Genomic DNA, 21565 nt, shown 5'->3' on the forward strand with positions numbered 1-21565 from the left:
CTAGTGACATGATGATCGATGCTTGACTGCCATTTGACAAATAAAGATATTCTTGCTCTTACCCATAATAATCTCATCATGTAGACTAACCTACCTACATGGCCTACACACACTGTATCTGTGAGCTGTTGGCTATAGTGCACTTGCCAATACCAGAGTAGGGTCATTTGCTATTTAACGCAACAGTTTATGACAAAATGCGATGGAAACACATTGAACATCAGATTTTTATTTGGTACATGAAAACTTAAGCGAAAAAGTACATTATGTGCACTACGTCATCGCGCACTGATTTTTATCCTCAACAAGTCATCTTGGTGGAAAAACACCACTGGTGAGAAAATGCACATTTTCTTTATGCAGATTTTAGAATATTCGCATGAAAATCTGTCGCCAATTGGATGGAAACCTAGCTACTGGAAACAAAACAATACAATTCTTGCAGAATTTACTAAACATGGTGTTACTGTGCTCAGACGAGACTCGTATCTGATTCAGGCTTTCCAGTCTTATACTTACTTCATACCTTTTCCCTGATCCCAAAACCAAGAAAAGTCTGATTCGCAAAACAAATATTTAGCGTATTAAAACATGTAAGTTGTTACGATGTCTTTTAAAAAAAAGTAAACCAAAGGGGAATGGGCATGAATTTATCTAAAGCAGTGCTTCTCAATTCCGGCATGTACTGTAGGTGTGATGGTCATGAGTGAGAGGAACCGCAAAATGAAAGGTCATTGATTTAAAGTAACTGTCCATTGTTTCCAAATAAGAATTTGTTCTTAACTGACTTGCCTAGTTAAATAAAGCTTGAATAATTTGTATTTATTTTTTATCTAGATTTCTATGAAATATGACCTATAATTATTTTACAATATGTTAAAAAGCAGCTTTTCTGTGTTGGAATGGTGTGGGCATACCGCAACAAAATGGTGTAGGCATATACAAGTCATTAAAAACATTCATGCGAGTAGACCACTGATTGGCCAGCTCATCCTCCTCTAGACCGCTGACACCATACTCTATGAGGAAATAGTAAGCAGTTTGTAAACGGTCTGTTTGAGTTTGAGGTAGGGTTTTTAAGTGTTTTTCTCTAATGTATGCTTTGGCCACAAATACTAATATAGGACGAGTCAACAACATTATTTGGGTATGCATTTTAAAAGTGAGATTTGTACTGGACAGTTACTTTAAGACAAACATCTGGTAATGGACATTGCCTAATTAAGAGTAAAAAAATTAATCTCATTTCCAGATATGTGCACTGTATGTAAACATTTAATTTCACCTTTAAATACTTTATTTTAATTTTAAGCAGACAACATTTTGTAAAAAAAATAAAATAATAATAATATTGAACTTTTGCCCAAAACACCTCTATTTCTCCTGGCTCCTGGCTCCTGGTTGAGAGCTCATAGTCCAATCAGATTGTGCTACAGAGGTACATTTTGTCACTGCCCATATTAAGGCTTGGCGTAGTTATACATTTACTCTGTAGTAATCCCCTGTTAAACAGCATTGCACAGCATTGCTTTCGATCCCATATGATTTACAAAAACACACACTTACTCGGACATAGCCATAGTACTCTTTGGCCATGCCACTATTGTTGCTTTCGTTCCTACCATCACCACTCCTCTATTGAAGCAGGCCTTTCAAAGTCTTTTTGGCAGCGAGTGCACAACAGTCTGTTACCTTTTCCCTATTTCACTTTGCCGTAGGAACTGAATGTTTTTAGCACTGTCCGCTAACTCTGGGTATAGCTCGATGGAAAGTACGTAGTACCCGTCGTACCCCTGCACTTTCCCGCTGCTCAGAAGCTGCCTCTTCTCTCCCTCTGTCCATGGGCGGACGCCCTCCTCGCCGTCGCTCACCCTCTGCTGTTCGTTGGCCCACGCACTCACTAACGCCCTCTGGCGGGCCAACTCAAGCACGCGGGCCTTTTCCTCATCCACCGTGGAGCCATAGCGCACGTGCAGCGCTAGTGGCCCACGACCCAACTCCACGTCTGCGAAGCGACGCGTCCGGCTGTCCATGACCGTGGTGGACTGGGACACGCTGACGTTGACGCCATTCTCCAGGGTCTTATGGCCGCTGGTGAGGCGCAGCGCAGCCAGATCACCGTCGGGCACGCCAGGCTTGACGAAGTAGTGAGTGTCACGGCCTTCCACGGTGAAGTGCAGGTTTTCCAGGTAGAAGGCATTGTTGAGGACTGCGGCCACCTTGATGCAGTCCTCGTTGGCCACATTGAGCGTGTGAGTGTGGGCAGTGCCCTTGTAGATGGCGAACATGACAGCCCTCCCGATAAGGGACTGGGCGGCTGAAAACCAGAACCAGGGCCTCTCACCTCGACGGCCTCGGCCCGCATGGACCTCCGGCAGCCGCTCAAATGACAGGAGGGCATGCGCTTGTCTGGTAACTTCCTGCTGGACACCAGAGATGGACTGTAAAGAGAGTGCAGTGAAACGTTAACATCTGAGAAGAACTTCACACTGCAGTCCATTCAGGAGCAGAAACAGGCTTCAAATAGTTTACATGTTCCTGCAAGATAATTGTATTACCAGGCAGTGGGATAAAGCTGAAACAAGGTAAAATGCCAGTGGAGATTTTTTTTATATCAAGATCACCTTGCAATTCATGACAGTGTAGTAAGCATTGAATAAACTTCATAATTCATTCATAATTATTGTGTTAATAATGACACGTGGAAATGTCACATATGTAGTGCTTTTAAATGTCTGTGTGCATTGCTTTTAAACTTGTATTTTACGAATGTGTAATGCAAGGACAACTATCACACTGTCTTGGATAGCAGAACAGTTATTAATTGGATACAACAAATACAAATTTCAAGATATGTTATTTGCTACTTTTCCCAAATGTTTACACACTGGCCCATGAGGCACAGTGACCCAAACCTGTAACTAATTTAGAAGAACCATGCAACAAATCTGCAATACTACTGGCACATGCTTTGCAATATACTCAGATTGCAATTACATACCAAACTTTTGTGAAAACATAACACACAATTCTCTACCTTAGCACAACCTTCACAACTAAATCCTATTGTGAGCAAATTAAAAGCAACACTGTTCAACAAGCTAAGCTCAATTACCAATAAATCACTTTCACATGTGCAAACACTATTTGTGTTAATGTTCCCTTTGCAGTCAGACCTTTGGTATGGATAAAAAGGCTACATGTGAGTACTCCTGTGTTTGGAGAACAATGGAAGCAAACTTGGCAGAGAGAGGTAGAGGTGGAGTTGGAGGTGGTGGTAGAGGTATAAGTGGAGGTAGAGGTGAAGGAAGACCAAGAACAAGGAGAGTTACCCTCTGATTAAATTCGGGCGACTGTGGTGGACCATGTGCTCAACCATGCTTTGACCTTGAAAGAGGCTGGGCAGAGAGTGCAGCCCAATCTGAGCCGCTTCACAGTAGCATCCATCATTCAGACATTCCAAAATAAGAATACTGTAGATACGTACTGCAGACACTGGAAATATCTACTACTTTTACTACTTGACTGTAGTACAACATAAAGCACAGTAAAGACTGTAGATTCCAATACATACCGTAAGGGGAAACCAAGTAAACATGTCAAGTATTACTGTACAGTGCATTCGGAAAGGATTCAGACCCCTTGACTTTTTCCACATGTTGTTACGTTACAGCCTTATTCTAAAATGTATTAAATCATTTTTACCCCTCATCAATCTACACACAATATCCCATAATGACGAAATAAAAAATGGTTTTAGAAATGTTTACAAATGTATTAAAATAAAAAACAGAAATATCACATTTACATAAGTATTCAGACCCTTTACTCAGTACTCTGTTGATGCACCTTTGGCAGCCATTACAGCCTCGAGTCTTCTTGGGTATGACGCTACAAGCTTGGCACACCTGTATTTGGGAAGTTTCACCCATTATTCTCTGCAGATCCTCTAAAGCTGGTTGGATGGGATGCGTTGCTGCACAGCTATTTCCAGGCTCTCCAGAGATGTTTGATTGGCTTCAAATCCGGGCTCTGGCTGGGCAACTCCGGAAAATTCAGAGACTTGTCCCGAAGCCACTCCTGCATTGTCTTGGCTGTGTGCTTAGGGTCGTTGTCCCGTTAGAAGGTGAACCTTCGCCCCAGTCTGTGGTCCTGAGACCTCTGGAGCAGGTTTTCATCAAGGATCTCTCTGTACTTTGCTCCGTTCATCTTTCCCTCAATTGTGACTAGTCTCCCAGGCCCTGCTGCTGAAAAACATCCCTACAGCATGATGCTGCCACCACCATGCTTCACCGTAGGGATGGTGCCAGGTTTCCTCCAGATGTGACACTTGGCATTCAGGCCAAAGAGTTCAATATTGGTTTCATCAGACCAGAGAATCTTGATTCTCATGGTCAGAGTCCTTTAGGTCCCTTTTGGCAAAATCCAAGTGGGCTGTCTTGTGCCTTTTACTGAAGAGTGGCTTCCGTCTGGCCACTCTACCGTAAAGGATTGAATGGTAGAGTGCTGCAGAGATGGTTGTACTTCTGGAAGGTTCTCCCTTCTCCACAGAGGAACTCTGGAGCTCTGTCAAAGTGGCCATTGGGTTCTTGGTCACCTTCCTGACAAAGGCCCTTCTCCCCCGATTGCTCAGTTTGGCCATGCGGCCAGCTCTAGGAAGAGTCTTGGTGGTTCCAAACTTCTTCCATTTAAGAATGACAGAGGCCACTGTGTTCTTGTGGACCTTCAATGCTGCAGAAATGTCTACGGACAATTCCTTCCACTGTGGCTTGGTTTTTGCTCTGACATTCACCGTCAACTGTGGGACCTTATATTGTCAGGTGTGTGCCTTTCCAAATCATGACCAATCAATTGAATTTACCACAGGTGGACTCCAATCAAGTTGTAGAAACATCTCAAGGATTGAAACAGGATACCTGAGCTCAATTTTGAGTCTCAGAGCAAAGGGTCTGAATACATATGTAAATAAGGTATTTCTGTTTCTTTTATACATACATACATACATACATACATACATACATACATACATACATACATACATACATACATACATACATACATACATACATACATACATACATACATACATACGCAAAAAAAACAACAACACTGTTTTCGCTTTGCCCTTATGGGGTATTTTGTGTAGACTGATGAGATTTGTTTTTATTTAATCAATTTCAGCATAAGGCTGTAACATAACAAAATGTGAAAGAAGTGAAGAGGTCTGAATACTTTCCAAATGCACTGCATGTATGAAATATGGTGCTATACTACTTTGTAACATGTTTATCTTGTATACTGTATTACTGTAGTGTTTACTGTACTATATGCTATTTTGTTTTTGTAGAACTGAAAGACGACCACCACGTGGTGGTAGAACACATCTATTTACAGACGGACAGGAGCCTGCCATTGTGCAAATGGAAGTTGTAAATAATGCCATAAGACTGTGGTAAATCCAACAACAAATTATTGAAAACCAGAGTGAGCTCATCAACCATAGCCCCCATCCTTGGGGCTTTCCTGTTCTGCATGTTATTCTGGCATTAATACGTATCACATATCAGATGGAAAACAATGTACAAATAATATATATCATTGAGTTAATAAAGCCACATACAAACATGGTCTCTTTTTTGTTTTCTTGAGTAAGGCAGGTCCAAAATGCAGGTGTTTCAGCCTAGCTCAGTGCTTTCTGTGGTGGTGGGGCAGCCAGCAGAAAATACGGAGCGTTGGGCCGTGATTGGCTCTGTATTATGTCACTCATGGGGACACTACGTCACCGCAAAGTCTAAGAGGGAACCTTGAAAATTCTAGCCCTTTGGGTGCTGCCATAGTGTTACATTAGAAGTGCCCATCCAAGAAGACTCAAGGTCATTGGCCACAGATAAAATGACGTCAAATCATGTTATATGTACAGTAGCTTTGATTGGACTGATCATGTCAACATCATACTTTCAAAATCTTAGCTAGCAGTCATCATGAATCAAATCGACAATCTACTGGCAAATCCTTTTTAATCCTTGTCATATGAAGAGAAATTAAGATAAAACGTATCGGTGCACTTCGGCCATAAATATTACACAACAAGTTAGAAATCTCAAATTCAACGAGTGGTTTGGAAGGAATCAGTGACAGTGTGGTCTCAAATCTGGGATTAAGGGCTCTTTTCCAAGTTTAAAATGATAAACATTCAACATTGGCCATGCTGTCAACGAAGCATTATTTGTGCCGCACCCAAAACAACTGTTAACTCGGAACTGCGAAAACTTGACTTCAGTGAGTTCAAGACAATTGGGATGTCAGGAATAAACGAGGTCCGACTGGTAAAAATAAATGTCAACGGTCATCCAACTCGGAATTGTAAATCCGGCCTCCAGTTGCTTTGAAAGCACCATAAATCCAGAGAATGCCAGAATTTGATGACAAAATTTGCTCATGAAGGACCGTCGTGCCACCTTCCTGTTCAAGTGAGCACAGCACAACAATGTGAGCCCATATGCCAGGGAGTTATGTATACTGTAGCTAAGAAAGTAATACTAGGTGTATTTTGTGTAGTAAGCTGTTAGTAGTCCATGTGCCTCACCCTAATAATTTGGTCTATTTACTCCTCTTAATTTTGCCTACTGTTCTGACTTGGTGGTGCACATGCAGCCTATAACCTGTTTTAGAGAAATGTAATCATCGAATATTGTAAGAGCTTTCATTGTCTGCTAATATGCCCCCTTTATTTATCCTACGGTTCTGACTTGGTGAACAGGGAGAACATTGTAAGAACAACCCTTGTTCTGAATTCTCAAAAGTGCAATTAAATAGTTACATTGACTAACTTTACGTCTGTTCTTGCTCGCTCAATGTATTAATCGAAATTACGGATTGCCTCTTATCCACTTGCCGTCCCCTTATGCCATAGTTTGTACATCTCAATTGTCATTAGAAACCCCATTTGTTTAAGCAAGTCAGCCATATCAGCTATGTTTTTTTTAAAAGGCAGTAAATGAGGCTGAATGAACTGTTTAGCTGCCAGACAAGGCTCCGCTGATAGCCAGCTGTAGCAGTGGTAAGATGTTGGGACTGCTGTTGGGACAGCTTTATGTAGGCCTAACAGTTTGTGGGCACCGTTTGTCACCGTTATAGTGCAACTAATGTATTGTTTAGTGTTGTGTTGTGTAGTGGCTTTGCTGGCATGCATCCCACTCTTTTTTTTCCTACCAAGATTTACATGCTAAAATTGGCACTGAGGATAACACAGTGCCACCGAGCGGCAAGCTCCCAAGGACTGTGGGCTCTCATTCTCTGTGGCCAATGTGAGTAAGATATTTAAGTGTTAACCCTCGCAAGGCTGCCGGCCCAGATGGCATCCCTAGCCGCGTCCTCAGAGCATGCGCAGACCAGGTGGCTAAAGTTTTTACTGACATATTCAATCTCTCCCTATCCCGGTCTGCTGTCCCCACTTGCTTCAAGATGTCCACCATTGTTCCTGTACCCAAGAAAGCAAAGGTAACTGATCTACAGTGGCAAGAAAAAGTATGTGAACCCCTTGGAAATACCTGGATTTCTGCATAAATTGGCCATAAAATTTGATCTGATCTTCATCTAGGTCACAACAATATACAATCACAGTCTGCTTAAACTAATAACACTCAAACAATTATTAATGTTCATGTCTTTATTGAATACACTGTGTAAACATTCACAGTGCAGGGTGGAAAAAGTATGTGAACCCTTGGATTTAATAACTGGTTGACCCTCCTTTGGCAGCAATAACCTCAACCAAATGTTTCTGTAGTTGCGGATCAGACCTGCACAACGGGCAGGAAGAATTTTGGACCATTCCTCTTTACAAAACTGTTACAGTTCAGCAATATTCTTGGGATGGCTGGTGTGAACTGCTCTCTTGAGGTCATGCCACAGCATCTCAATCGGGTTGAGGTCAGGACTCTGACTGGGCCACTCCAGAAGATTTATTTTATTTTGTTGAAGCCATTCTGTTGTTGATTTACTTCTGTGTTTTGGGTTGTTGTCATGTGCCTTTTTTTCTCCATACATAGTGATGTGTGTTTCTTCCAAACAACTCAACTGTAGTTTCATCTGTCCGCAGAATATTTTGCCAGAAGCGCTGTGGAACATCCAGGTGCACTTTTGCAAACTTCAGATGTGCAGCAATGTTTTTTTTAGACAGCAGTGGCTTCTTCTGTTGTGTCCTCCAATGAACACCATTCTTGTTTAGTGTTTTACGTATTGTAGACTCGTCAACAGAGATGTTACCAAGTCTTTAGCTGACACTCTAGGATTCTTCTTAACCTCATTGAGCATTCTGCACTGTGCTCTTGCAGTCATCTTTGCAGGACGACCACTCCTAGGGAGAGTAGCAACAGTGCTGAACTTCTCTAAATTTATAGAGAATTTGTCTTACTGTGGACTGATGAACAACAACGCTTTTAGAGATACTTTTGTAACCCTTTCCAGCTTTATGCAAGTCAACAATTCTTAATCTTAGGTCTTAATCTTGTGACCAATAAACTTTGATTTGATATACACTACTGGTCAAAAGTTATAGAACACCTACTCATTCTAGGGTTTTCCTTTATTTTTACTATTTTCTACATTGTATAATAATAGTGAAGATATCAAAACTATGTAATTACACACATTGAATCATGTAGTAACCAAAAAGGTGTTAAACAAATCAAAAAAATATACAGTATCTCACAAAAGTGAGTACACCCCTCACATTGTTGTAAATATCTGAGTATATCTTTTCATGTGACAACACTGAAGAAATGACACTTTGCTACAATGTAAAGTAGTGAGTGTACAGCTTGTATAACAGTGTAAATTTGCTGTCCCCTCAAAATAACTCAACACACAGCCATTAATGTCTAAACCGCTGGCAACAAAAGTAGTACACCCCTAAGTGAAAATGTCCAAATTGGGCCCAATTAGCCATTTTCCACCCCCGGTGTCATGTGACTCGTTAGTGTTATAAGGTCTCAGGTGTGAATGGGGAGCAGGTGTGTTAAATGTGGGGTCATCGCTCTCACACTCCCTCATACTGACTGGTCACTGGAAGTTCAACATGGCACCTCATGGCAAAGAACTCTCTGAGGATCTGAAAAAAAGAATTGTTGCTCTACATAAAGATAAGAAGATTGCCAAGACCCTGAAACTGAGCTGCAGCATGGTGGCCAAGACCATACAGCGGTTTAACAGGACAGGTTCCACTGAAAACAGGCCTCGCCATGGTCGACCAAAGAAGTTGAGTGCACGTGCTCAGCGTCATATCCAGAGGTTGTCTTTGGGAAATAGACGTATGAGTGCTGCCAGCATTGCTGCAGAGGTTGAAGGGGTGGGGGGCCCGCAAACAGTTTGCTGAAGACAAGGACATGGATTACTGGAACCATGTCCTGTGGTCTGATGAGACCAAGAAACTTATTTGGTTCAGATGGTGTCAAGCGTGTGTGGCGGCAACCAGGTGAGGAGTACAAAGACAAGTGTGTCTTGCCTACAGTCAAGCATGGTGGTGGGAGTGTCATGGTCTGGGGCTGCATGAGTGCTGCCGGCACTGGGGAGCTACAGTTTATTGAGGGAACCATGAATGCCAACATGTACTGTGACATACTGATGCAGAGCATGATCCCCTCCCTTCGGAGACTGGGCCGCTTTGCAGTATTCCAACATGATAACAACCCCAAACACACCTCCAAGACGACCACTGCCTTGCTAAAGAAGCTGAGGGTAAAGGTGATGGACTGGCCAAGCATGTCTCCAGACCTAAACCCTATTGAGCATCTGTGAGGCATCCTCAAATGGAAGGTGGAGGAGTGCAAGGTCTCTTAACATCCACCAGCTCCGTGATGTCGTCATGGAGGAGTGGAAGAGGACTCCAGTGGCAACCTGTGAAGCTCTGGTGAACTCCATGCCTAAGACTGTTAAGGCAGTGCTGGAAAATGATGGTGGCCACACAAAATATTGACACTTTGGGCTCAATGTGGATATTTTCACTTAGGGGTGTACTCACTTTTGTTGCCAGCGGTTTAGACATGAATGGCTGTGTGTTATTTTGAGGGGACAGCAAATTTACACTGTTATACAAGCTGTACACTCACTACTTTACATTGTTGCAAAGTGCAATTTCTTCAGTGTTGTCACATGAAAAGATATACTCAAATATTTACAAAAATGTGAGGGGTGTACTCACTTTTGTGAGATACTGTATATATTTGTGAATCTTCAAATAGCCACCCTTTGCCTTGATGACAGTTTCGCAAACTCTTTTTTGGTTACTACATGATTCCATATGTGCTATTTCATAGTTTTGATGTATTCACTATTATTCAACAATGTAGAAAATGGTAAATATAAAGAAAAACCCTTGAATGAGTAGGTGTGTCACGTCCTGACCAGTAAAAGGGGTTGTTTGTTATTGTAGTGTGGTCAGGGCGTGGCAGAGGGTGTTTGTTTAGTGTGTTTCGGGGTTTTTGGTTTTGTTCTATGTTATTCTATTTCTATGTGTTTATCTAGTTTTTCTATTTCTATGTTGGGGTTTTGGAACGACCTCCAATTAGAGTCAGCTGGTTGTTGTTGCCTCTAATTGGAGGCCATATTTAAGTGGGTTAATTTTCTCTTGTGTTTGTGGGTGGTTGTTTCCGTGTATAGTCTGAGCACCTTACAGGACTGTTTTCGTCGTTTGTTTTGTATCAGTGTTTTTTCTCTTCAATAAAAGAAGATGATTCATATACCCGCTGCATTTTGGTCTACCTACAACGACGCTTGTGACAAGGTGTTCTGAAACGTTTGACCGGTAGTGTATATTTACTGTACATTTGCATTTTTACTGTATGTGTGCTTACAGTATGCTGTTTAAAATGTATTGAGTCATGTTGAAATCTAAAACTAACATTTTTGCATTCGTGTGACTTTCTTGTTTGAGTATACACAAACAATATACAGTATTGAATATGTCACATTAGTGTGATCTGGGTTGTCACTAAGTTGGATTCATTTGATTTGTTTGTGGGTCTCATTTGTATGCAGAGTTTCATTTTGAGAAGGGAGTACATGATTTTGATTGCGGCATTTCATTTTGCAAGATGTCTGTGGGGTTTAGGGAAATTGACTGTTTTGTGTACCTGAGATGTAGTATCAGCAAACGTGTGTTAGCAATTGGGAAAAACTATAATCAAAGAATAAATGTAAATGCAATTTGTACTTGTTCCTATGCAAAAGCTGTCCAATTAAATGGGATGCTTTGGGCTAAATAGCATTCCAATTAAAAACATGGGGCTACAGAACAAAATATACATTTAATAGAAAACTGTGGAGCATGCTTCTTTTCACCCCGGAATTTTGCTTGTTTGTCAAAGTGCCTGATATTCAGCCAGCAAACAACTATGGTCTTTTAGATCACCTTGTTTACTATACATTTACCTAATATATGGATCACAAATAGCATGACAATAACTGAGATTGTGAAATAATGTCAGATATGAAACCAACCGGTAGATCGTCCCAAAGCTGGCTCTTCTTCAGTTCATAGGAGGGGTGGGTCAGGTCAAACTTTGGGACTGGGAAGCCAGGAATGGTGTTGTGTAGATGGAATCCAAAGGTCACTAGCCAGCTATTCACATCTACATCGGATAAATAAGGGCAGAGTCATAATAAATATTTAATGGCATGGTTATGTCATTAAAAAATATGGTAATGTTTTATAATATAAGTATTTTGTGTCTTAGTTATCATTATTAAGCTGGTTATACATGCATGAACAAAGCACGTATAATCATTTAAACTTTTGAATAGCACATTTGAATAACATGTATACACTATGTGCACATTAAATATGACTAAGTAAAATAAAAGTGAATAAATATCCTACCTTCCACATATTCTCTCACTTCATGTACTTTGCTGATGGGGTTGTTGTTTCGGAACATATAGAGATTAAAAGGACCTGGCTCTTTCCCCACCCGTTTCCACGTGCTGATGTCAGGCACAGTCCACCTGCCGGGCATAATGTCATAGTCCCTCTCACCAAAATGCAACAATTTGGTCAGCGGATCATAGAGTCCCCCGTGGAACCCCAGCACCAGTTGAAAGTCTGGGTTGGAGTCAAAGTAGATCTCCCCGTACGCTGTGTACTGGACCTGCTTGATCAAGAGGCCGTTGCTGGTGAATACGGCAAGAGGGGTTCCGGTGTTGTCACAGGCGATGTAGTACTCCTCTCCGCTGCTGATCTCCTGGGCAAACAGGTGGCCCTGCAGGTCATAGTAGAGTGAGGTGATCTCCGAGCTGGAGTGATTGTAGACGTGGGTGATTCTGCTGGGGTAGCTCAGGTCTGCGTAGAAGTATTGCAGGTACTGCCCCAGGCTAGCCTTGGTGGACACCCTTCGGCCCAGGCCGTCGTAGCGGTACTGGATGATCCAGCCATTGCTCTTGCTATAGACGCGCGCCAGGAGGCCTTTGGAGTTGTACTCAAAGATCTCAGAACCTCGCTGGCGGAGGAAGCCATCCTCATCCATGCGGTACTGTATGTCTCCCAGGCGGGTGATGCGGTCGCGGAGATCGTAGCGCAGGGGGAGCAGGCGGGCACCGTTACCTGGGTTCAGTAGGTGGAGGTTGCCATTCAGGTCGTAGGTGTAGCGCCACATGACCTTGTCATTGAGGTAGACTGTCTGGAGCTGGCCATCCACGTCATACTCGTAGCCGTACTGTGTGGTGTTGGCAAACGGTCCGATCTTGATCTCCCTCTTGGTACATCGTCCCGTGTCGTCGTACTGGAAAGTGATCCAGTACATGAGGGATCGGAAGATCTCGTACTGAATCTCCTTGATCCGTCCGTGTGCGTCAAAGTGCTTTGTGTAGGTCATAACAGCCGTGGAAATGATCTGGTTGATGTCATAGTAGATGACGCCGAACTTGCCGAACTGCTCGACTTTTCCGGATATGTCGTCGAACTGGTAGAGGTCGATGGGCAGTGGGGTCTCATTGATGACACCCTGCACGCTAGTAATGCGCAGGCTGCTGTCGTAGGTGTAGTCGAAGCGGGCGTTGACCATGCCGTCCTCGCTGAAGCGGAAGATCTGCCGGTCCACCAAGGGGCCCACTTGACGATAGCGGATCGAACATATAAAGCCCTCGCTCTGCAGGTTGACTGTCTTTAGCACGCCCGCCATCTCGTCATAGGTGAAGCTGACCCGCGTGATGTCATACAGGACTTCGGCTAGCTTGTTCTGTCGCCGATACTTGTAGAGGACCTGGCGGCCCGTGCCCAAGTGCGCCACTCGCTGGAGGAGGCCGTCCTCGCTGTAGTCCACAGCGACAGAGGCATTGCTGTCGGGTGGGTGAAAGAGGTTGCGGTAGTAGCCCACCGAGCGGACCGTCTGCATGGTGTAGCGTGCCACACTGGGCATGGTGACTGCAGATAGCCGATCCTGAGAGTCAAAGTCGAAGATGTACTGACGCTGGCTGTGGAGCAGGAGCACCATCGACTAGAGGAAAGATGAGGGAAGGGAGAACAAAATGATTTACAGTTCTTTAAATATTCATTTTTATATGGTCCACAAAAGCTATGTTTTATGAAAACAAATAATTATATATACACCACCAGCTCACTAAATAGCCTAAACAATTGTGTCAGAAATTCACACGTTTATTCTGGCTCCTAAAATTCATGCAGACTTAGAGTTAATTAATATGCACTTTGGATGCTAGAAATGCTTTCAGTGGGCTGCCACCCTTCCTGTGAAAATGCCATGCCCAGTCAACCGCTGTCACACTGTGGTTCCTTGAGTTACCAAGGCTTTCAGTGTGCCCCATGTTTCTCTGTTGAAACGGCCTATCCCAGTCACGCGATGAGCTCAAGGAGGGCGAGGAAATCTCTGCATGGTTTTGCATGGGGAAAAGTCCTTGTAACTGAGTCCTGCAGTAAGTTATCTCACTTATTTTAAGTTCTGCGAGGAGTTAACATAATGAGCAGCTCTAATGTGGGCAAATACATTATGTGTGACTGTGTGTGTGTGAGATTTAAAAGTTCTGCTTCAGCAAGGTGTGTGTGTGGCCTCGATTTCAATATACAATTACTTTTACCATCAAAAGTACTCCATTTTTGTTTGTCCATTGATCGACCAGTGGAGAAACCAAAGCATTTTATAGAGTCGCTTCAACCCTCACCTTGTCCAGATAGGTGTAACTCCACCTCTTCCCGTCAGCAAACACTCTGGACACGAGGCGTCCCTGACTGTCATACTCCAACCGCTCCGTGGTCGGCCCCCTCTGGAGGGCATTGATCTGCCCATTGCTGCTCAGGCTGACATTCACGGGCAGCAGCTTACTGCTGGGCACCCACAGCACAGGGTGGCCAGTGCCGTCATAGATAATCTTCAGCAGGAACTTCCTGTGGTCGTCATATATCTTCTCCGTCCTCAGCGTACGGTCGTAATCAACTGACAGAATGTTCCGGCCGTTCACCTGTTAGTTGGTAATATGTGTATTGGATCAAAGCCCAGACAAAACAAAAACAAACAGACAATGAAGCTTTTAAGTCAGTCACAGAGAGGGCACTTATAGTTCTGTCTGGACGCCTGTTAGAGGCATTTAGTGTGATTGCCGCTCTTTGGCATTCAGTGTGAGGAGATTAACAGCTCCTTCAAATGCTTCATTAAATTCTGGCATTTGCTCAGCAAGTCTTAAATCCCACCCTCCTCCCTCCTTAAATTTAATGGGGACAAAATTGCTGTTAACCCTTTAGGATTGGCCTATATGGATAGGTGACATTTCAATTTTTTCTTACAGAAGAAGAAAGGCATAATCTTAGTAACAATTGAAAGGTAACAGTTTGGCGATTATCTGAAAAATATACGACCAAAGCTGACACAAGACTGAATCCAAACATTACACTGTTGATTTTATTGTGCAAAAGAAGTCTTCAGCTATAAGGTGCTTTTTGAGCACTTCTAGCTGTGCCGTTGAGGAACTAGAGCAAGTACACTTGTAGTTTTGTTTGGAACAAAACCCTGCATCCCCGCCATCACACAATTACTGTCGCTGTTTTCGCAATCTAAAAAGGGTCCATAATAAATCGCAATCTAGGTCAGTTGGGCATCATTTGAGTTATAAAATACGATATTGAAGTGTTAAGCTTGCAATTCAGGGAAACAGATCATAATTTTGGTGAGCATTGAAAGGAGTGCCTTCAGGCACGTGTGACGCTGCAAATTTTCTTCACAATAGACAAACAACCTCATTCTGTTCAGAATAACCTAGGGTATGACGACATGTCATCCCGTAACTGTACAACAAACATAGTGATCATGAACGTCAACGCTGTTTATGACATGATCTTTATGATATGGAAATGTTGAGTGCACATTTGGACAGGTGTTTAGCTTGAATGTATGACATCAAAGCCGTACTTATTATAATCCTTAAAGTCTCATGTTTCAAAATATGTAGTCCTCTTAATTTACAGCATTTCCCTCAATCAGACAACAAAACATTAGCAAAAGTTGCCCAAATTAGTGGAAGGGATGGGGGCAACTTCTTGTCACGCGTGCTGCTCAGGTTCAGAGGGGCTGTCAGTCAAAACCCATACAGCGCTCTGAAGCACAGAGTCAGAGCTCTGATGTCATGTATAGCATGTTACTGTACAGCCATTGCGGTTCCAATTTAGGAATTTATCAGTGACCAAATCTTGATGCAACCCGGGAGTCAAGTGTCACAGTATGTCTCGCTAATAAGTGAAACTGTCTGAATAAAACAGTGAAACTCACCCTTAGCTTGCGTCCAAAAACAATGACTTTGCCCCTGGCCTGCTCCTTGCGGAAGCGCCACTCAACCAGATTCTGCCCACTCTCCCCTGGCAAACTCATGTTGCGCCGTGCCACTGTGGGGATGGCAGTGCCCGCCAGGATGTGGGGCTCAGTCTGGTAGTGGGTGTCCATTCCGTTGGCATAGGTGATTCTCAGAGAGTTATCATAGCCCACCTGATAACTGCTTCTACATTGATCTGAAAATATAAAAACACAGGGTCATAATTGATAACATTGAACTAAGTATTGTGATTATAAATTATTTTTGTGAATACTCAGGGAAATCTTACCTATGGTATGTCAGATAACAATAACACTACCTTCCAATCGAAAAACAGATAAACATTAGAAAAGGACTATAGAACTACAATAAATGGAACAATTCACTAAATAGCTTATAACACAATACAAAAAGTTACGATACAAGGTTTCTGCTCACCCCACACACTGAAGGAGTAATAATTTACACTGTCTTCTGTAAACCCGCTCACCCATAATGATACATGACTTAAGCTTACTCAACATTGCTCTGAGACCCCAGCAACAATGACAAAAAAACACCTTCAAAAAGGCAGCCTGAACTGTTGGTGTATCAGCAAGACTGAGAGGAGGAGATGTGTGGCTTAAGGCGTCAGTATGCTTCACTTCGGCTGGCAGCTAGTCGAAGTCGGCTAGGCGAACCAAACGAGTGTGCTTGCATACTCCCTTGAAAGACCTTTGCTTGAAAAATTAGCAAAAAGCGGCAAGAGTACCGTTTGTCCATTTTGAGACGCCGTAGCCAGTATACACTTCCTCAAAATAGTCAGAATTAATCAAATCAAATCACATTTTATTGGTCACATACACATATTTAGCAGATGTTATTGCGGGTGTAGCGAAATGCTGATGTTCCTAGCTCCAACAGTGCAGTAGTATCTAACAATTCACAACAATACACAAATCTAAAAGCAAAATAATGTAATTAAGAAATATATAAATATTAGGACAGGCAACGTTGGAGTGGCATTGACTAAATACAGTGGAATAGAATACTGTATATAAACTGAGAGAAAAAAATGTCCGGTCACTGTCAACGTTTATTATCAGCAAACTTAAACGAGACATAAACTGAACAAGTTTCACAGACATGTGACTAACAGAAATTGAATAATGTGTCCCTGAAAAAAAGGGAAGGGGGTCAAAATCAAAGCAACAGTCAGTATCTGGTGTGGCCACCAGCTGCATTAAGTACTGCAGTGCATCTCCTCCTCATGGACTGCACCAGATTTGCCAGTTCTTGCTGTGAGATGTTACCCACTCTTCCACCAAGGCACCTGCAAGTTCCCGGACATTTCTGGGGGGAATGGCCCTAGCCCTCACCCTCCGATCCAACAGGTCCCAGACGTGCTCTATGTGATAGAGATCAGGGCTCATCGCGGTCCAGGCTCTTCGCTCTTCACTGACATTCCTGTCTTGCAGGAAATCACGCACAGAACGAGCAGTATGGCTGATGGCATTGTCATGCTGGAGGGTCATGTCAGGATGAGCCTGCAGGAAGGGTACCACATGAGGGAGGAGGATGTCTTCCCTGTAATGCACAGCGTTGAGATTGCCTGCAATGACAACAAGCTCAGTCCGATGATGCTGTGACACACCGCCCCAGACCATGACGGACCCTCCACCTCCAAATTGATCCCGCTCCAGAGTACAGGCCTCGGTGTAACGCTCAGTCCTTCGACGATAAACACGAATCCCACCATCACCCCTGGTGAGACAAAACCGTGACTCGTCAGTGAAGAGCACTTTTTGCCAGTCCTGTCTGGTCCAGTGACAGTGGGTTTGTGCCCATAGGCAACGTTGTTGCCGGTGATGTCTGGTGAGGACCTGCCTTACAACAGGCCTACAAGCCCTCAGTCCAGCCTCTCTTAGCCTATTGCGGACAGTCTGAGCACTGATGGAGGGATTGTGCGTTCCTGGTGTAACTCAGGCAGTTGTTGTTGCCATCCTGTACCTGTCCCGCAGGTGTGATGTAGGGATGTACTGATCCTGTGCAGGTGTTACACGTGGTCTGCCACTGCGAGTACGATCAGCTGTCCGTCCTGTCTCCCTGTAGCGCTGTCTTAGGTGTCTCACAGTACAGACATTGCAATTTATGGCCCTGGCCACACCTGCAGTCCTCAAGCCTCCTTGCAGCATGCCTAAGGCACATTCATGCAGATGAGCAGGGACCCTGGCCATCTTTCTTTTGGTGTTTTTCAGAGTCAGCAGAAGGCCTCTTTAGTGTCCTAAGTTTTCATAACTGTGACCTTAATTGCCTACCGTCTGTAAGCTGTTAGTGTCTTAATGACCTTTCCACACGTGCATGTTCATTAATTGTTTATGGTTCATTGAACAAGAATGGGAGACAGTGTTTAAACCCTGTACAATGAAGATCTGTGAAGTTATTTGGATTTTTATGAATTATCTTTGAAAGATAGGGTCCTGAAAAAGATGAGTAAAGCAGTATGTAAACATTATTAAAGTGACTAGTGTTCCATTATTAAAGTGGACAGTGAGTCCATGTCTATGTATACAGATAGGGCAGCAGCCTGCAGGGTTGAGTTGCCGGGTGGTAGCCTGCTAGTAATGCCTATTTAACAGTCTGATGGCCTTGAAATAGAAGCTGTTTTTCATTTTCTCGGTCCCAGGTTTGATGCACCTGTACTGACCTCGCCTTCTGGAAGGTAGTGGGGTGAACAGGCCGTGGCTCGGGTGGTTGATGTCCTACCTGTGACATCGGGTGCTGTAGGTGTCATGGAGGGCAGGTAGTTTGCCACCGGAGATGTTGGGCAGACCGCACCACCCTCTGGAGAGCCCCACGGTTGCGGCGGTGCAGTTGCCGTACCAGGCGGTGATACAGCCCGACAACATACTCTCCATTGTGCATCTGTAACTGTTTCTGAGGGCCTTAGGGGCCAAGCCAAATTTCTTCCGCCTCCTGAGGTTGAAGAGGCACTGTTGAGCTTTCTTCACCACACTGTCTGTGTGGGTGGACCATTTCCGATTGTCAGTGATGTGTACACCGAGAAACTTGAAGCTTTCAGCTTTCTTCAATGCAGTCCCGTCGAGCTCTTTCATTTTGTTGATGTTGAGGGACAGGTTATTTTCCTGGCACCACTCCGCCAGGGCCCTCACCTTCTCCATGTAGGCTGTCTCGTCATTGTTGGTAATCAGACCTACTACTGTTGCGTCGTCTGCAAACTTGATGATTGAGTTGGAGGCATGCGTGGCCAAGCAGTCATGGGTGAACAGGGAGTACAGGAGGGGGCTGAGCACGCACCCTTGTAGGGCCCCTGTGTTGAGGATCAGCGAAGTGGAGGTGTTGTTTCCTACCATCAGGAAGTCCAGGACCCAGTTGCACAGGGCGGGGTTCAGATGCAGGGCCCCGAGCTTAATGATGAGCTTGGAGGATACTATGGTGTTGAAGGCTGAGCTATAGTCAATGAAAAGCATTCTGATGTACAGTTGAAGTCGGAAGTTTTCATACACCACAGCCAAATACATTTAAACTCAGTTTTTCACAATTCCTGACATTTAATCCTAGTAAAAATCCCCTGTCTTAGGTCAGTTAGGATCACTACTTTATTTTAAGAACGTGAAATGTCAGAATAATACTTTTCTATAGGATTGAGGTCAGGGCTTTGTGATAGCCACTCCTTTTTTTCCTGTTTCCGGTCACAACTTGCAGACTTGTTTACGCTGCTGTGCGTTTTGTTGCCGATCTTACTTTGCTACCTGACTGTTTTTTACTTTTTCATTACCGTATATTTTTACTTTTTCACTCACTCAACTTTTTTCATTCAACTTTTTCACCCCGGAGGTTTTATCTGGACATGGTTCGTCAGGACTTCAAACAGCCGAAGCTAAGTAACATTAACATGATGCCTTCTAATTGCAGTCGTTGTACTTATAATATACAGGAGAACGATCGCCTTACGGCAAGGATAGCTGTGCTGCAAGCCCAGCTTCAGACGCGATCGTTAGGCAAGGGTAATTTCAGTGTAGGAAAGGATGAAACAGCGTCTGTGCCACCAGTAAGTACAGATAGTAACGTTAGTATAAACCCCCTCGCACGGTCCCCGCAGCCGGACATCTTTCTCATGGCTTCTGGAGGGAAATGCTGTAGGAATGCTCAACCGGTGTCGCTTATTCAGCCGACAGAAACTTTCAACCGGTTCTCCCCATTAAGCGAGTCGGAGTCGGAGGCCGAGACTTCTCTGGTCTCTACTCCTCCCGTTGTGGGGTCTGAGACGCCGACGGCTCCCACCATTAGCTCTGACAAATTGAAAACCCTAGTCATTGGCAACTCCATTACCCGCAGTATTAGACTTAAAACTAATCATCCAGGGATCATACACTGTTTACCAGGGGGCAGGGATATCGACGTTAAGGCTAATCTAAAGACGGTGCTGGCTAAAGCTAAAACTGGCGAGTGTAGAGAGTATAGAGATATTGTTATCCACGTCGGCACCAACGATGTTAGGATGAAACAGTCAGAGGTCACCAAGCGCAACATAGCTTCAGCGTGTAAATCAGCTAGAAAGATGTGTCGGCATCGATTAATTGTCTCTGGCCCCCTCCCAGTTAGGGGGAGTGATGAGCTCTACAGCAGAGTCTCACAACTCAATCACTGGTTGAAAACTGTTTTCTGCCCCTCCCAAAAGATAGAATTTGTAGATAATTGGCCCTCTTTCTGGGACTCACCCACAAACAGGACCAAGCCTGGCCTGTTGAGGAGTGACGGACTCCATCCTAGCTGGAGGGGTGCTCTCATCTTATCTACGAACATAGACAGGGCTCTAACTCCTCTAGCTCCACAATGAAATAGGGTGCAGGCCAGGCAGCAGGCTGTTAGCCAGCCTGCCAGCTTAGTGGTGTCTGCCACTAGCACAGTCAGCGTAGTCAGCTCAGCTTTCCCCATTGAGACCGTGTCTGTGCCTCGATCTAGGTTGGGCAAAATTAAAAATGGCGGTGTTCACTTTAGCAATCTCACTAGTATAAAGACCTCCTCCATTCCTGCCATTATTGAAAGAGATTGTGATACCTCACATCTCAAAATTGGGTTACTTAATGTTAGATCCCTCACTTCCAAGGCAGTTATAGTCAATGAACTAATCACTGATAATAATCTTGATGTGATTGGCCTGACTGAAACATGGCTTAAGCCTGATGAATTTACTGTGTTAAATGAGGCCTCTCCCCCTGGTTACACTAGTGACCACACCCCCCGTGCATCCGGCAAAGGCGGAGGTGTTGCTAACATTTACGATAGCAAATTTCAATTTCCCCCCCAAAAAACAATGACGTTTTCGTCTTTTGAGCTTCTAGTCATGAAATCTATGCAGCCTACTCACTCACTTTTTATAGCTACTGTTTACAGGCCTCCTGGGCCATATGCAGTGTTCCTCACTGAGTTCCCTGAATTTCTATCGGATCTTGTAGTCATAGCAGATAATATTCTAATTTTTGGTGACTTTAACATTCACATGGAAAAGTCCACAGACCCACTCCAAAAGGCTTTCGGAGCCATCATCGACTCAGTGGGTTTTGTCCAACATGTCTCTGGACCTACTCACTGCCACAGTCATACTCTGGACCTAGTTTTGTCCCATGGAATAAATGTTGTGGATCTAAATGTTTTTCCTCATTATCCTGGACTATCGGACCACCATTTTATTACGTTTGCAATTGCAACAAATAATCTGCTCAGACCCCAACCAAGGAGCATTAAAAGTCGT

General features: G+C 43.8%; 1 protein-coding gene across 9 annotated transcripts in view; it reads right to left on the reverse strand.

Moving 5' to 3' along the window:
* Positions 1–213: 213 nt before the first annotated feature.
* Positions 214–21565, reverse strand: part of LOC106611581 (teneurin-3) — a 228084-nt gene continuing 206732 nt past the window's right edge. For all 9 annotated transcript variants that reach the window (XM_014211945.2, XM_014211947.2, XM_014211944.2 and 6 more), the window contains 5 exons: positions 15771–16006; positions 14173–14469; positions 11879–13490; positions 11500–11630; positions 214–2441 (listed from right to left, as the gene is read on the reverse strand). In XM_014211945.2, coding sequence (XP_014067420.2) covers positions 1689–2441; positions 11500–11630; positions 11879–13490; positions 14173–14469; positions 15771–16006 — 3029 coding nt within the window. In that variant the 3' untranslated portion in view covers positions 214–1688. The remainder of the gene's footprint in view (positions 2442–11499; positions 11631–11878; positions 13491–14172; positions 14470–15770; positions 16007–21565) is intronic.

This window comes from Salmo salar, chromosome ssa09, assembly GCF_905237065.1.
Source record: "Salmo salar chromosome ssa09, Ssal_v3.1, whole genome shotgun sequence".
Lineage (NCBI taxonomy): Eukaryota > Metazoa > Chordata > Actinopteri > Salmoniformes > Salmonidae > Salmo > Salmo salar.